This window comes from Myotis myotis, unplaced genomic scaffold, assembly GCF_014108235.1.
Source record: "Myotis myotis isolate mMyoMyo1 unplaced genomic scaffold, mMyoMyo1.p scaffold_m19_p_7, whole genome shotgun sequence".
NCBI lineage: Eukaryota > Metazoa > Chordata > Mammalia > Chiroptera > Vespertilionidae > Myotis > Myotis myotis.
In genome coordinates, this window is record NW_023416379.1 from 29,639,221 (window position 1) to 29,654,914 (window position 15,694).

Below are 15,694 nucleotides of genomic sequence, written 5' to 3' on the forward strand. Positions count from 1 at the left end.
AGTAGCAAATGAAACAGATCAAACCAAAATTAAACCTGCCCTCAGGAAGCTTAATTATAATGAACGTCTGGCACATAAAAGTGTGTTACATATTATTCCTGTTACAAAGCCTTTTCTCAAGACACGTTAGTGGTACTAAATTGTCTCTATAATTTTTATTGTAATCCAAGAATATTCCATTAACACTTACATTGGTAATAGGACATAAAGACGCAATCCAAGATAACTCAGACATTGGAAAGACGGGGAATTGGGGAAGAAAAACACAAATTTGTGCAAAGATCTGCTGCTAAAACTCTGAATGCCTCACCACCCGCTTTTGCCCAGGAAAAACTCCGAGTGCTCGGGCACCTTCCTGAAACCCTCCTCGAGTGTGCTTCTAGTCTAGCCTGTTTGCTTAGACAATAAACTAATGTTTCCACTTTAAAATAGGCGTGCAAATACCCGAAAGATTATGAATATATTTTATTAATTCAAATGCCTCTACTGTCAACAGTCTTGGGGGTTGATTAACTGAACATTTTAACGCAGTTTATTAAATGGTGAAAAGTCCTGAGAAGCCTGGTGCAGCCAAGAATACCAAGGCCCAGTACCCTCTGTTGCTAAGGCAACTGACTCCGCGCCAGCCCGAGAGAGAGGGAACTTGAAACTTCGGGTCTGGGGATGGTGGGCACCATTCGTGTACAAGGTTTTTGTTTTTGTCTTGTTTTTCACGGTTGGAAATGGGCAGGGAATACAACCGTCAGTGGAGATGCTAGATTCCTCGCCTGTATTCCCGGTACAGGGCGCTATACAAACAACTTCTTCCAAACCAGACACCCCCTTTGGCGCCTCGCCGCCACAGAGGCGCCTGCGACTCCTCCCGGCGCGGACTCACTTCCGGCCGCAATAGTCCCGCCCCCAGGGGACGGGAACAGCCCTCCTCCCTAGAGCTTCTCGCGGTTTTTGGGACGGAGTGAGGCCTGCGTCACTACCGGCCGCGAGACTTCAGGTCTCCGGCGATTGGTCCGATTCCACGGCCGGTGCAGGACTTCCTGTCCGGGTCCCGGGTTTGCACGTGCGGTGGGGCCTGAAGACGCCGCGGTGAGCTGGCCCTTGCGGCGTCCCAGACGCAGCGTGTCCGGTGCCGCAGGACCTGGAGGTGCAGTCGCCGATCTTTGGTGTGAGCGCCCGGCGGCCGCAACATGGTGGGCGAGCCCTCTGGCCTGGGGGGCGTGGCGCTCTGGGTCTGCGGAAGCGCGGCTGGGTCCTGCGGCGCCGGTGGCCCCTGCGGCGCCGGTGGCCCCTGCGGCGCCGGTGGCCCCTGCGGCGCCGGTGGCCCCTGCGGCCGGGAGGGCTGGTCCGAAGCTGCGGGCAGGTGGCTCGGGGCGCAGGGCCGGGTCTGGGTCACCCTCACCCCCTGGGGCACACTTTGCCGCCTACAGCGCGTCTCCCACGCCCAAGCGCCTCCCAAGAGAATGGCCTTCCCCTTACCCCGAAAACCTCTGCCACGCTGGGCGCAGATGCACCTCCCCGTGTTGCACGGGGTCCGGCGGAGAGGGGGTGTCTGCCGGTCAGTTTGCTCTGGGGGAAGGAACTTGTGGGAGAGCCTGGGCTTTCTCCCGAAGCAAGGCGGCTTACTCCGCTGGGATGATGCCTTCTCAGCGTAGAAAAGTCACGGTGGGGTAGTGGAATAAACACGTAGAAAGGAATGGCGAGTCTCACTGACTTCAGCTGTTTGCACACAGTACAGCGGGGCCTTGACTTACGAGCTAAATTCGATCCGTGACGGAGCTCGTAACTCAAATTGCTCGTATGTCAAGTCGAAAAGTGAAGGAGTGAGACGCGTGATGCCGGGCTGATGTTGTGGCGTTTACTGTGACGTTTGCTGCGCCAACTAGTGGTGGGGTATCTGAAACTGGCTCGGAACTCGAATTTCAGCTCGAAACTCAAAGCAAAAAATCAGCCAAGAGAGGGTTGGTATCTCGAAAAACTCGTTAGTCGGGACACTCGTAAGTCAAGGCCCCACCGTAGTTGGTACATGAAGCGTGTACCCCCCTCGCATCTGCCTTCCCCGGGTTTCCTGGTGGCAGGCTCACTGTCCTGGTCCAACCTGTCGGGTCCTCCTTGGGCACGCAGGCTAAAGTCACTCTTCAGTCATTTTGCACAACACCGTCTTTGTCTTCTCTTTACCCGAAATCACTGTTCTTGATGATTTGCTGGAGAAGAATAGGGGCTTGTCTGACTTAGCGATTGCTGTATCCCCAGCGCCCATGACAAGGTCTGCCCGCAGAGTAGGTGCCCACAGCTGTTTGTTGGAGGAAGGTGAGTGTAGGCATTTCGAGAACAGACTTGATGTTGCCTGCCCTACAAGTGTAGGTTTCAAAAAACCTGTTGATCCTTCACATAACTTAGCGAAGATGCCCGCGCGGACTGTGACACAAGCCACAGGGGCCTGGGTTCTGTGTTCATGGCGTGTTCCGCTTCTGTCCCCCGAAGCCTCACAGGAAGAAAAAGCCCTTCATAGAGAAGAAGAAAGCTGTGTCCTTCCACCTGGTCCACCGGAGCCAGCGAGATCCGTTAGCAGCGGATGAGACTGCACCCCAGAGGGTTCTGCTGCCAACACAGAAAGTAGGTGCTGCTGTTCTTCAGCCAGGGAGTGTGTGGGCGGACTGTTGGTGGTTTTAAACTATCCCAGCCAGCTGCTATTTTCAAGTAACTGATCTTCAGGGAAGCAAAACCTGTGACTTAATTTTCATAAATGTGCTGATGCTTACGTTGTGCGTACTCATTCTGAGTGAGAGGGTGAATCGCCCTTACTTGGGATGTCTCAGTGAGCACATCCTGCGTAATGATAAACATGTACTAAGCATCGGCTACAGTACTGCCTGATGATATTTGGGGCACAACCAAAAGCTCAGTCGCTGCTTTCCCTAAGAGCCTTTTGTTTCATAACCACGAACTGCATGTTGCCTCCCGGTCACTCATGAAATGCAAAACATTGCAACTGGTAAGTCAGCTTTAGAAAGTACTAGGGAGCTGCTAAAGCAGCGGTTCTCAACCTGTGGGCCGCGACCGCCAACGACCCTTTCACAGGGGTCGCCTAAGACCATCCTGCATATCAGATATTTACATTACGATTCATAACAGTAGCAACATTACAGTTATGAAGTAGCAACGAAAATAATTTTATGGTTGGGTCACAACATGAGGAACTGTATTTAAAGGGCCAGAAGGTTGAGAACCACTGTTTTAAAGGGTCGATGTGCTAATTAGCAGTCAGTATACTTGTTAAGCATGGGTAATGTGAAAGGAAGTGTTGGGGAACATTGGGCCTATTTAGCTTTTTAGTAAAGCCAGTTTTTCTTTGTGTATAAATACAAGAAATTATACTTAACCTTTCAAGGCCCCTACTCTATGATAAAACAAATTGCTCTGTGTGTGTGTGTGTGTGTGTGTGTGTGTTTCTTGGCTTGGATTATTGCACAGAAACATCTACTGAAAGGAGGAATTGGTTCCATTTTAATTTTATGTGACACAATAGTTTGGAAGCTCCTAAATTTGTCAAGAATTCATTGTCTCATTCCTGTCAACCACAGTGTCCATGTGCCATCTGCCTCCTGTTCTGAAAGCTGTGCTCATTGGAAGGTTCCTGTGCCTTAATTTTGGAAGAGGTAGTAGTTCCATTTTGTTTATTATCCTAGAAAAATGATGAAGAGAGGCGAGCAGAACAGAGGAAGTATGGAGTGTTCTTCGATGACGACTATGACTACCTACAGCATCTGAAGGAACCGTCCGGGCCCTCAGAGCTGATTCCCACAAGTACAGTCAGTGTACCCAATAGGAGAAATGAAAACGAAGAAACTTCAGTAATTTCAGTAAGACTTTTCAACAATTTGTGTGAGAAAGAGTGTGTGGGCGTGAGTGAAAAAAAACAAAACAGTTTTATATCAATATAACTTTGGGCAAGAAATGGGGCAGGCCATGTTCTCACCGAAAGTGGTGTGTGTGTGCAGGTGAGAGTAGGCCGCCTGTTCTTTGGTGGCAGTTATTAAAAGTGACAGTCTTGGACAGGGTTAGAACTTTTGATAGATGTGGTCATGTTAGATAGCACTTTAATACTTCATTGTTTAAGTGCAAGTGAGAGCACATATTTATAAATTACTAGAGGCCCGGTGCACGAAATTTGTGTGTGGGTACGGTCCCTAGGCCTGGTCTGAGATCAGGGCCATCTTCCCCAGCTGCCAGCAGCCGGTCCCGCCACCCACCCCCGGTTCCCCGTTCGTCCAAGCCTGCCGGCTGGGGTGGGATTGGGAAGGAGGAGGCTAAGAAGTCGGCCTTTCCCACCCATTAGCCGGCCCCGCCCCTTCCGTGGGTCGTTTGTGTGTGGGGCGACCAGTGGGGCGGGAGCCTTAGCCTGGCGCTGCCCGCATCCCCTGCCACTCACCCCTGGCTCCCCGTTCGCCTTTGGGGAATGGGAGCCTGCCGGCCAAGAGTCACCTCTTAGTGACTGGTTGAGCAGTCGTTCTGGTCATTCTGCCATTAGTGTCAATTTGCATATTACCCTTTAATTATATAGGATTAGTGCTACCAGTTTAAGTTCCTTTTTCTGCATCATGCACCCATCTCCCCAAGCAAAGTCTCTATCTGCATCCCCTTTGCCCATCTCCACCTATTTACCACCCTCCTTTCCCTCTTGCTGATATCACACTGTTGTCTGTGTCTCTGTGTCATGTGTATATGTTTTTTGGCTGATCCTTTCACCTTTCATTCAGTCCCCCTTCCCTGACATCTGTCGGTCTGTTACATGTATCCATGCCTCAGTTTCTGTTTTGTTCGTCAGTATATTTTGTTCATTAGCTTCCACATATAGGTGAGATTATATGGTATTTGTCTTTCTCTAACTGGTTTATTTCACTTTTAACAGAATAAGGCCCTTAAATGGACACTTAAATGATGTTTATAAAGATGTATGCATTATTTTTAAAGACAAGATTGCCATAGGCTTTCTGTAGCACAGCGCAAAAATGTACATGAGTCCCATGAGCTTTTTTAACCTTAAAGTAATTTGTAACAAACCACCAAAATTAAATAAACCAGAAATCTTGAATGAACCCTAAAAAAAAACAGAAAATAAGGCAGTACAAAAATTAGTACTGCTTAAGTAGCCCCTGATTTTCACGTGGAGGAAAGCAGGTGCTACCGTGGTAGAAAGCATGGTGGGCAAAAATAGGTTTACAGTTCTGAGTACTCCAAAGAGTTTATTTTTGTGGTATTACTTATTTTTGTGTTACTATCATGTTGTATCCTTAGTTATGATTTATCTTTAAGTAATGTTGGTTGGTAATTTAACCTACTTTTGCCCATCCCTGTATTTAGGAGCTACTACAACCAATAAAAAGAATCCCATTCCTCTTCTTAGTCACTGTCTAAACTCTAATTGTGTATACTCTTTGACTGTTTCTCAATATTTAGAAACATCTCCAAAGGTAAATTCACTAAAAACAAGGTGATCCTTCCTTCTAAACTGCTAAATTCCAAGAATTAATAATTGCAAAGTATCTTTTTTAAAGACCACATATATGTTTTACCACAGTTTTACAAAATAATAATGTAATATACAAAAAAATCATTACATTGTACATTTTAAGTGGGTGAATTGTATAGTATGTGAATTATATCTAGTAAGTCTGTTTGCTAAGAAAAGGACTCTATTGCCCTGACAGGGTAGATCAGTTGGTTAGACACATCCTGATACACCAAGATTGCAGGTTTGATCTCCAGTCAGGGCATGTACAAGAAGCAACCAACGAATGCATAAATACATGGAACAACAAATAGATGTTTCTTTCTCTCTCTTCCTCTCTCTGAAATCAGTAGAAAAACTAAATACATTAGAAGGACTCGATAGCAGAATACCAGGTATTTGCCCAAGTTTATGCCATAGAGTAACTCACTCTGGAAGCCGTAACAGCTTGCTGGGTATGCACTGCTGTATGTGGCCTTTGCTCATGCTCTTCTGAGGCTTTCAGTGCAGCATTCTGCCTGTGAGCCAGTGAGAACGTACATCTTAGCGTCAGGCCTGCTGCTCAGCTGAGGACAGAGTGGGTGGTGAGGTACATGGACCGATAACATGTGCTGGTGACCCTCACATTATTAACTCTTTGGTTGAAAAGGTGAAACTAAAGCATAAGGACTAGTCAGAAAATATGTGCCAGTACACATTGAAGTAGATTGTATGGTGTGTGAAGGGAGGGGAGTCCACCGCAGTGGGAAGTTCTAGGACAGTAATTAAGAAGGGCTTCGTGGAGGGAGGAGGAACTGAGCTAGCCACTAACGGGTGGGTTCCATTGAAGAGGAAGGAAAATTCCAATCAGAGGAAGGGACATGAGGTAATACTGTGGATCCCAGAACCTCACTAAAACATGCTGATTCCTCAAGGCGTTGTGAGGATTAAATGGAATAGTATGCTGGAGAAAGCTCTGTGAAGTATTGCAGGGAAGTTGCTTTGGAGCTGATGGGGGAATATACATGTTTAAAATGTATAACTGGAGCACAAGTGAGAGAATTCAGAATGTGATTGTATTAGTTTCCTAGGACCATTGTCACAAATTACCACTGGGTGGCTTAAAATGGCAGAAATTTATTCTGTCACAATTGTAGAGTCCAGAAGTGAAATCAAGCTTTCCGAAGGGTAGGTTCCTTCTTGGGGGCTCGGAAAGAATCTGTTTCCTGACTGTCTCCTCACTTCTGGTGGTTTCTGGCAATCTTTAGTGTCCCTTGGCTTGTGGATGCGTCACTCCAGCATCCTCCCCTGTGTGTCTTCCTGTGCTCACATGGCCTTGGAAGGACATACCAGTCATTGGACTAGGGTCCACCATACTCCATAATCCTCCTCTTAACTGATTACATTTGCAAGGATCTTGTTTCTAAGTAAGGTCACATTCTAAGCTTCTGGGTGACCATGAGTTTTGAACTTTGAATTACTGAACTTTTCAGCCCAGTAAAGTAGTTCCAGAAGTATTGTTGAATAAACTAACCATTGTGTAATTCTTTTTTTCAAGACCACTGGAATTAAGTTGCCTTCATCAGTGTTTGCATCAGAGTTTGAGGAAGATGTTGGATTGTTAAATAAAGCAGCTCCTGTTTCAGGTGTGTTTAATTTCTTTGCCCTTTCAGTGGAGCTGTGTTTTACAAAAAGAAACTTCGTATAGTAATAATTCAGAGTTTTGTTCCTGATAAAGTGTTGAAACAATTGAGATATGTCTCAATTCAGATGAGAGATGGTTAGGAAGGGATGAGTGTGATTAGCATTCTTTTCTTTTATTGTCATCAAATTCTTAGTCTTTGAAGTTCCTATTTAGAGAGGAAAGTAGGAAAGATTATTTTTCATGATCTAGTGGGGGTCTTTTAACCTTGACCTAACCTCTTACGAAAGAAACAATAATATTCAATTAGCCTTACATACATATAGTGTAATCTTGGAAATACTTCATGTTAGCTTTTAAAAGTTCTCCCAGGCCTTGACCAGATGTGGCTCGGTTGGAGTGTCATCCCGTACATCAAAAAAGGTTGTGGGTTTGATTCCTGGTCAGGGTACATACTTAGGTTTTGGGTTCAATCCCTGGTCAGGGTGCATATGGAGGCAACAGTTTGATTTTTCTTTCTCTCTACCTCTCTCTTTAAAATCAATAAACATATCCTCGGGTAAGGATTTAAAACCAAACAAAAACAAAAACATGTCCTGAGGAGAGAATTAAAAGAAAAAACGTTTTCCCAAGAGTATGGAAGTATCTTCTCTACACACACACACACACACACACACACACACATAAGCCTAATATGCAAACCATCCCTTTGGGAGTTCAATCGCTCGCTATGACGTGCGCTGACCACCAGGGGCCAGCACGGAATGAAGGAAGGCCCCAGCTGGGGAAGGGAGGCCCCGGCCAGCAACCAGAAGGCCCCAGTTGGCCCAGATCGCCAGGCAGGCATAGGGACCCTACCCGTGCACGAATTTCATGCACTGGGCCTCCAGTTTTATGTAGACGTCCCATTTATCCATCTATTTCACATACACTGAAAAATTATGTTTATGTTCGTTGTTTTTTTTTTTGTTGTTTTTTTTTGCAGTACCAACGTATTTTAGAACAAACACAGAAGTAGTGTTCGTTTTGTTTTCTTAAATAGCTTTAATTTTTTTCCCAATGGTTAATATATTTTACTAGAGGCCCGGTGCACAAAATTTGTGCATGGGTAGGGTCCCTAGGCCTGGCTGGCAATCGGCTGATTGGGGCCTTCCCGCTGCTGGCCAGGGCCTTCCCGCTGCTGGCCAGGGCCTTCTTTCATTTCGCACCGCCCCCCTAGTGGTCAGCACATGTCATAGCGGGTGATGGGTCTCCAGGTGCACTCCTTTGGGGACAATTTGCATATTAGGCTTATAGAGAGAGAGAGAGAGAGACAGAGACAGACTAGAGGCCCGATGTACAAAATTTGTGCAAGGGGCTCGGCCCTTGCAGCTCCAGCTTCATCCAGAAGGTTGTTTGGCTATCCAATCTAATTAGCATATTACGCTTTTATTATTATAGATGGAGATATAATTGCCATATTACATTAGTTTCAGATATACAAATAATTTGATATATATATTATGAAATGATTATCACAATAAGACTACATTAACATGTAGTTACAAAATTTTTTTGTGATGAGAACAATTTTTTTTTTAAATTTTTTATTTTCCAAGTACAGTTGACATGCAATATGATACTAATTTCAGGTGTATAACTGAATGATTGGGCATTAAGTAACAGTGATCACTTTGAAAAATCTAGTACCCATCTGATACCATACATAGATATTACAGTATTATTTACTGTATTCCCTATGCTGTACTTTACATCCCCATGACTATTCTTTAGCTACCAATTTGTACTTCTTAATCTTCTCACTTTTTCACCCAGTCCCTCAACCCTTATTGAGTAAACTTGCCATTGAGCATTCATTTATTAATTCATTCTACAGGTTTTTGAGTTGCCACTGTTTGACAGGGTTTTGGGTTAAACCAGAATAGCATAGTCCCTGACCAGAGGGAATTTACCCTAAGTTGGGAAAGATAGACAATAAATGGGTAATTACCACTACAGTACAAATGGGTAAATGATGAAGCACCAACCAAGCCTGGGGGATTTTTCCTAGGGAAAGCTTGTCCAAGTTGATTTCTTAGGGCTAAGTTAAGCAGGTAGATGAAGGAGTGGGATGGGAAAGAGGGTATTCTGCGCAGACAACTGTGCAAAAGCAGGACAGCGTGAATAGAGGAAACTGCACACACTGGGCATGCCTGGAGTGAAGGGTCAGGATTACTAGGAGCTGAGGCTGGAGAGCCAAGCAGGAGCCATGATGGGAGGGTGCTGGAAGCCATGTCAGTTTACAGGTTTGGACATGAAACTTCTTGAACTCTGTAGTGGTTTTACTTATAGAAGAACCTAGCTGAAGAAACGGGTTGGGATTTACTAAAATCTCAGTCTGAGAAGACAAGGTATAATATAATAGGCTACAGATAATTAATTTGAGTGACTTCTAACAGGCGAGAGTTATTTCTGACAGGTGAATTTAAAGTTCAGTTTTTTCCTGCAGGTCAAAGCTTTGAATTTTGCTTACTAGACAGTTTAACATTGTAGATCTGTAATGGAAGGGGTTTCCCCCCTCAAGCCCCTCCCCTTTTTCTTTTTTTTAAATATATTTATTTTTTTATTGATTTCAGAGAAAAAGGGAAAAGGAGAGAGATAGAAACATCAATGATGAGAGAGAATCATTGATCGGCTGCCTCCTGCACGCCCCCCACTGGGGATCGAGCACACAACCTGGGCATGTGCCCTTGGCCAGAATCAAACCTGGGACCCTTCAGTCTGCAGGCTGACACTCTATCCACTGAGCCAAATCGGCTAGGGCCCCCCTTTTTCTTTTATTTGCAGTCATCCATCTCTTTCCCTCTTGACTGACTTAGAGTTCTTAATTATTCTTTTATACTCTGGCATATAATAGGTACTCAGATTATGTTAGTTAAATGAAGGAATGATGCTTTCTTGGGGAGTTATTACTTAATTTTTATTTTTCATCTAGGGCCTCGGTTGGATTTTGATCCTGACATTGTCGCAGCCCTTGATGATGATTTTGACTTTGATGATCCAGCTAATCTGCTTGAAGATGATTTTATTCTTCAGGCCAATAAGCCAACAGAAGAGGAAGAGGGAATGGATGTGCGGTATGTTTGGTTTGTTTCAAAGCAGGATGACCTGACTGCTGCTTCTTTAATAGGATATCAACCATAGAACGCTACAGCTGAAAGAGACCTTTAGGACTTGCGTCTGAGAATTCTGTGTTTCAGCAGACAATGTGAGACACAAGCCATCAGTAGGTGGGGCTAAAGTCCAAGTTGCCTGATTGCTAGTTCATCACTTTTCCAACCGTGCCAGACCAGACTAGTCAAGCAGCACAGCTGTTCTCCCCAAACAATAATCCTCCCTGAAACACCCTCAGGTTTTACTGTGTAAAGGCATTGGGTTCTGTTGTTTATCAAGTTGTTTTGACAGTTAATTTATGACTCTGACTTTAGGAAATCAGAGGCGGAAGATGGCAGTGAGTGGGCAGATGTGGACGATGAGAAGGAAGAAGGCAGTGATGACAATGACTATGACTCTGCAGGCTCATTCTCAGATGAGGATGTGTCTACCCCTGGGAAAACTCTGGGGACTCTAGAAAATCACTTGTTCTGGGAAGAGGAAACGAAAAGTCGCTTTACTGAGTATTCTATGACATCCTCAGTTATGAGGAGAAATGAACAGCTGACCTTACATGATGAAAGGTTTGAGAAGGTAAGGTCCCAATCCAGGGCCTTTTAATATTAGTTCTTAGTAAATTATATATGACATTGGAACCTAACGCTAGAACTTCCAGCATGAGAAACAGCCAATAACTTTTATTGAAACAGACCATAAAACCACCTTAATTTTAATTCTGGAAGGAATGCAGATAGGTCAAAAGATAGCTTATCAAAACTCCCACTGATTTTGCTCTTAGACTGATAATATTTTGATTCCAAACCTCTTCAGTCACAGTTGCTGAGATTAAGCATTGGACTAAGCATAAAGGAAATGCCATTTTCCCCATTTTTGTGTGTATGTTTTTGCTCACTGATACATCCCAAGGCCTAAAGTGGTATCTGGCACGTGGTAGGAGTTTAAACTTTACACTGTTCAGTAAATGATGGATGGATGGATGGATGGCTTCCTAAGATAAAGGTTCTAACTTTGCATTTCACTAAGTACTAGTTTCCCTCTTCTCAGAGAAATAAGCAAACTGTTACCATGAATAACCTCATTTCAGGAGTTACATCACCCTGCTTACTTTCTTACAAAGCCTGGTAGTGTGAACATCATTGAATAATACAGTAAACATCATCTAAAAAAAGAAGTGAACTTTGTACATTAGTTTGCAAAATTAATGAATTTGAAAGTATCTGTAAAATATTCTGCATAAAGATTTCTGCCTAGCATTTTGCTTTCCAAGCTGAATGGAGTAACTGTCTTCATTGTCATGTTAAATGGCAACCTACTTACAGTCTTAAAAGTGATAGGTAGAACCTCTTCCACATCATATTGTTAGGGTACTGAATCCTGATAATATTTTCATTGTAGTTGTGATCAGGATGGTGCCTATGTTGTGTAGGATAACCTTTAAGTGCTGTATTCTTACTGAATACATTTATTTTCATGGTATCTTCTCTCTTTATATTCAAGTTTTATGAGCAGTATGATGATGATGAAATTGGAGCTCTGGATAATGCTGAATTGGAAGGTTCCATTCAAGTAGACAGCAGTCGCTTAGAGGAAGTTTTGAATGACTACTATAAAGAGAAGGCAGAGAAGTATGGTGACTTTTCCTTGTTTACCTGCTTTTTTCATCTTCAAATAAAGTAATTGTGCACGTGAATTGAAAATCACCTAGTCAGAATCCAAATTAAGAAGATGGTACATTTTCCATAACCTTTGGCTCCCATTTTCATATTAAGAGTTCTGAAACTGAACATAACAGTGGATGGGAACATACTGAGAACCGCTTTCTCTGGAACTTGTCCAAGAGTGATGATCAATAACAGGGTGAGAGTGGGAAGTGTACAAGGTCACGTTCCACTTGAGAATGAGAATGAGATGGTGCCTCTAGCCTCTTTGGCTAAAGAATTATTTGACTTCGTATATACATTCTTTATCTTCCTGAAATGCCAGGCATCTGAGGAGTAGGTATTTATGGCTTAAAGAAAGACAAGAGCGTATCTCTCCAGCCGGATTAGTAGAACTTTCCAGCCAAATGTTTGGTGAATCAGCACCCACATTAAATGATTCCTCTGAGAAACTAATGAGGTGTTTACATCTGCTAGAGAGGTCTGATGTTTGATGATCACTATCACGCAGATCCTGCAGCGGGGTAGGAGCTGCATACTTGGAGTGAATTATTTGAATCCTTCGGAGGGACAGATGGGCTAATGCTTTTTGAGGCTTTAAAAAAGATTATGTTTTAGAAAAGCTTCTTTATGTGTAATGTGTTATATCCTTGCAAAAATGCAGATAGGTTTTTCCTTCCTGTCAGCAGAATGAACAGCCAGAACCTGCTGGAAGCAAAAGGCAGGGAAACAAAGCTAATTGTGACAGGAAATGAGAAGCAGGACACCTGAGTGTGTGGGTTTTTAAAAATTGCTATTGTTTCCATAGCTCTTTAAGTGCAGGTTGAGTAACATACAGTAACATGGGTGGTGCTCTTTTTTTCTCCTATTTTCATTTTTGAAAACTTAACCACAAGTTGTGTAAAACTGAGCACTCTAGAACCCTTTGAGGACCAAGACTTGCCTGTGAATGAACTTGATGGGTCTGAGGAGGAGGAGATTGTCACTGTTGTTCTTGAAGAAATCAAGGAGAAGTGGGATTGTGAATCCATTTGTAGTAAGTATCTTAGTATATATTTTGTGAAAATATTGGGGAAATAAATATTTCTGTTATAAACAATATGAAAATATTTATGAGAGACTCCATTGTTTGTTTAAACTATGAAAACACTAAAGCTGGGAATATAGTAGGAACTCAGTAGTGTTTTGCTGAACTGAAAGCCTGCTTATTAATATGTGACTTTTTTTTTTAGGTACATACTCAAATTTATATAACCATCCACAACTTATTAAGTATGAACCAAAGGTAAGTGCTAATGTCCTGAGCTGTTTGAAATACGCAATGCAGGAAAGGAAGTGTATAAATTATTTTCTCACATCAGCTTTATCTCTAGTGGCTCCCAACACCATTAGGAAAAGCAACAACAATGTTGTAAGTGAGCTATTTTTTAATAGGAATGGGAAATAACCCTAAGCCATTTTATCTTTATTTCAGCCCAAACAAATCCAAATATCTTCTAAGACAGGAATACCTCTCAATGTCTTGCCTCAGAAAGGATTCACAGCAAAGCAAATTGAACGAATGCAGATGATTAATGACAGTGATCTGCCCAAGGTGTCAACCCAGCCACGCTCTAAAAATGAAAGCAAAGAAGATAAAAGAGCAAGAAAGCAAGCTATAAAGGAAGAGCGCAAGGTAAAGGACTTTTCTCAGATGTGAGATTTACAGAGAGCTGGTGGCAGGGAGGTCATGCGAATTTTCTTTTGTAAAGTTAGTCTGAATCAGTTTGAAGATTTGAATAACATGCATGTATTCTTGTACAGGAACGGAGAGTAGAGAAGAAAGCTAACAAATTAGCCTTCAAACTGGAGAAAAGAAGGCAGGAAAAGGAGCTACTGAACCTGAAGAAGAATGTTGAGGGTCTAAAGCTGTGAGGGTGGAACATTTAGGGTGAGGTGCATTCCCCTTAGGGCTCCTCATTGTGTTCAAGAAGGAATGAGGATCTTCAAAGAGATAAGACTGGTCTGCGTTTTTTACTGGCAGGTATTGAAAACAACACAATATTTGTATTTATATCAGCAAGTTTGTAAATACTGTAATATTTTTAAATTTAATATGATGAGCTTAGATTTGCTCTGAAATAAATGACTTCATAAATGTGAAATGTTTAGATAAATTAAAGAAAATGTCTTCATAATTTAAATGGAATTGTGTGTTCTTATTTATTTGTATGGTTGTCCCAGTTGCCTTTTGCAGATGTTCTCAACTATTTCTTTGAAACCGTTCCACTCCTTTTCAGTAAGTTAAGTGGTTTAATTTGCTGTCTGTAGAAAAGTGGCCCATTTAAACTAATTTTGAAATGCTGAGTGGTAAGAAGAGTTTTTCTGAGAAGGTTCCACTGGTAGGAAGCTGGTGTAAAAGTTACTTCAAAAGGATGGTAAAACTGAGTATTAATGTGGTTGGGAATCAATTACTGGATGACTTGCTTTTGGAATTCAGGAACAGTGAAGACAGGAAACAGAAGAAGGAATAATCAAGAAAACTTCCTTGGCTTCAGTGAGTGCCTGGCTCAAAATCAGAAATAGTCAGTTAAACCAGAAAGTTTGTCTTTTAAACATTATTTAATGCTTGGAACCATTTATACTTGATTAAAATACATAGTTGAAAAACTCCTTGCTTTTTTGATGAATTGGGTTGTGTGTTTTTTTGTTTTTTCTTTTTTTAATTTCTTTAAACATTTTCAAGGCTAAGGCAATGACTCCATCACAATTGTTAATTGTTTGGTAAACTGTGACTTCCTTGCAATAGACAAGTTGTTAGTAACTCTTGTTCATGTGTCCATGACTAATGTGCTATCTGGACTATTCTGGAAAAGAAATCTGTGAACACTTGATCTGAGTTGGGAACAGAATGGCTGGTGTAGAACCATTTTTAGCAGGTGAGCTGCATTTGATCTCTAAGTTAATTAGAAAGTGTCTTTGTCTAATTCATTATTTTATGGCTCTTCCAAAGTTGGTCTTATCTTGTTCACTGTTATAAATTTTAAATCGAAGTCATTGTTATAGGAGTTTTAAAGGAGTTGTGAAAAACAACAGCATTAGGTACTCTACCAATCTATGTATATGTATGTGTGTGTGTGTGTGTGTGTGTGTGTGTGTATATATATATATATATATATATATATATATATATATATATATATATATATATGGCTAATATGCAAAGTGTCCCCTCAGGAGTTCGACCGCTCACTATGACGTGTGCTGACCACCAGGGGGCAGCGCGGAACATGGTGGGTGAGCAGCCGCGGGACGCTGAGGGAGTGAGGGAAGGAGGAGGCGGGGAATCTGATCAGCCCTGATCGCTGGCCAGGCCTAGAGACCCTACCTGTGTATGAATTTTGTGCACTGGGCCTCTAGGATTGATACAAAAAACTTGGCTGAAGATCTTGTCATTACAAAAGTAGGATGCTGGAGAGTATGTATTTAAATGCCAACCTGAAGAAGCAAAGGGTCAGATGATGGTTTGTGATAGTGTTGGGAATGTATTAAATCCTAAAAGAATTGACCCTTTATTTTGGTAGGTATCTCAATTGAAGGTTCACAAAACCAGCAAGAATCTTAGAGACGTGGAATATTACTTTGGCTTGGTGCTATCCAAATTTCCATCTTATGAGCTAGTTTCACTGTACTTCACCCAAAGGGTTTAAATCAGCACATCACATATTTTGCAGTTTAGAGAATGTGACTATAAGCCACAAGTCTTGGAGAAACATA

At 42.5% G+C, this 15,694-nt stretch overlaps 1 protein-coding gene across 1 annotated transcript; it reads left to right on the forward strand.

The window, feature by feature from the left end:
- Positions 1-1,016: 1,016 nt before the first annotated feature.
- On the forward strand, positions 1,017-14,121 carry LTV1 (LTV1 ribosome biogenesis factor). Its single transcript, XM_036317516.1, has 11 exons — positions 1,017-1,187; positions 2,479-2,610; positions 3,684-3,857; positions 7,044-7,131; positions 10,102-10,243; positions 10,595-10,853; positions 11,778-11,905; positions 12,835-12,974; positions 13,171-13,223; positions 13,413-13,613; positions 13,742-14,121. Exons 1-11 carry the CDS (start codon positions 1,185-1,187, stop codon positions 13,850-13,852), a joined length of 1,431 nt encoding a protein of 476 aa, XP_036173409.1. The 5' UTR covers positions 1,017-1,184; the 3' UTR covers positions 13,853-14,121.
- The last annotated feature ends 1,573 nt before the right edge of the window (positions 14,122-15,694 follow it).

What these genes read in the sequence shown, in the direction of transcription:
- LTV1 (XM_036317516.1), top strand. An exon ending in ATGATGAAAGGTTTGAGAAG is followed by an intron (nt 10,854 to 11,777) that starts GTAAGGTCCCAA and finishes TTTATATTCAAG; the next exon opens with TTTTATGAGCAGTATGATGA. An exon ending in TATAAAGAGAAGGCAGAGAA is followed by an intron (nt 11,906 to 12,834) that starts GTATGGTGACTT and finishes CTTAACCACAAG; the next exon opens with TTGTGTAAAACTGAGCACTC.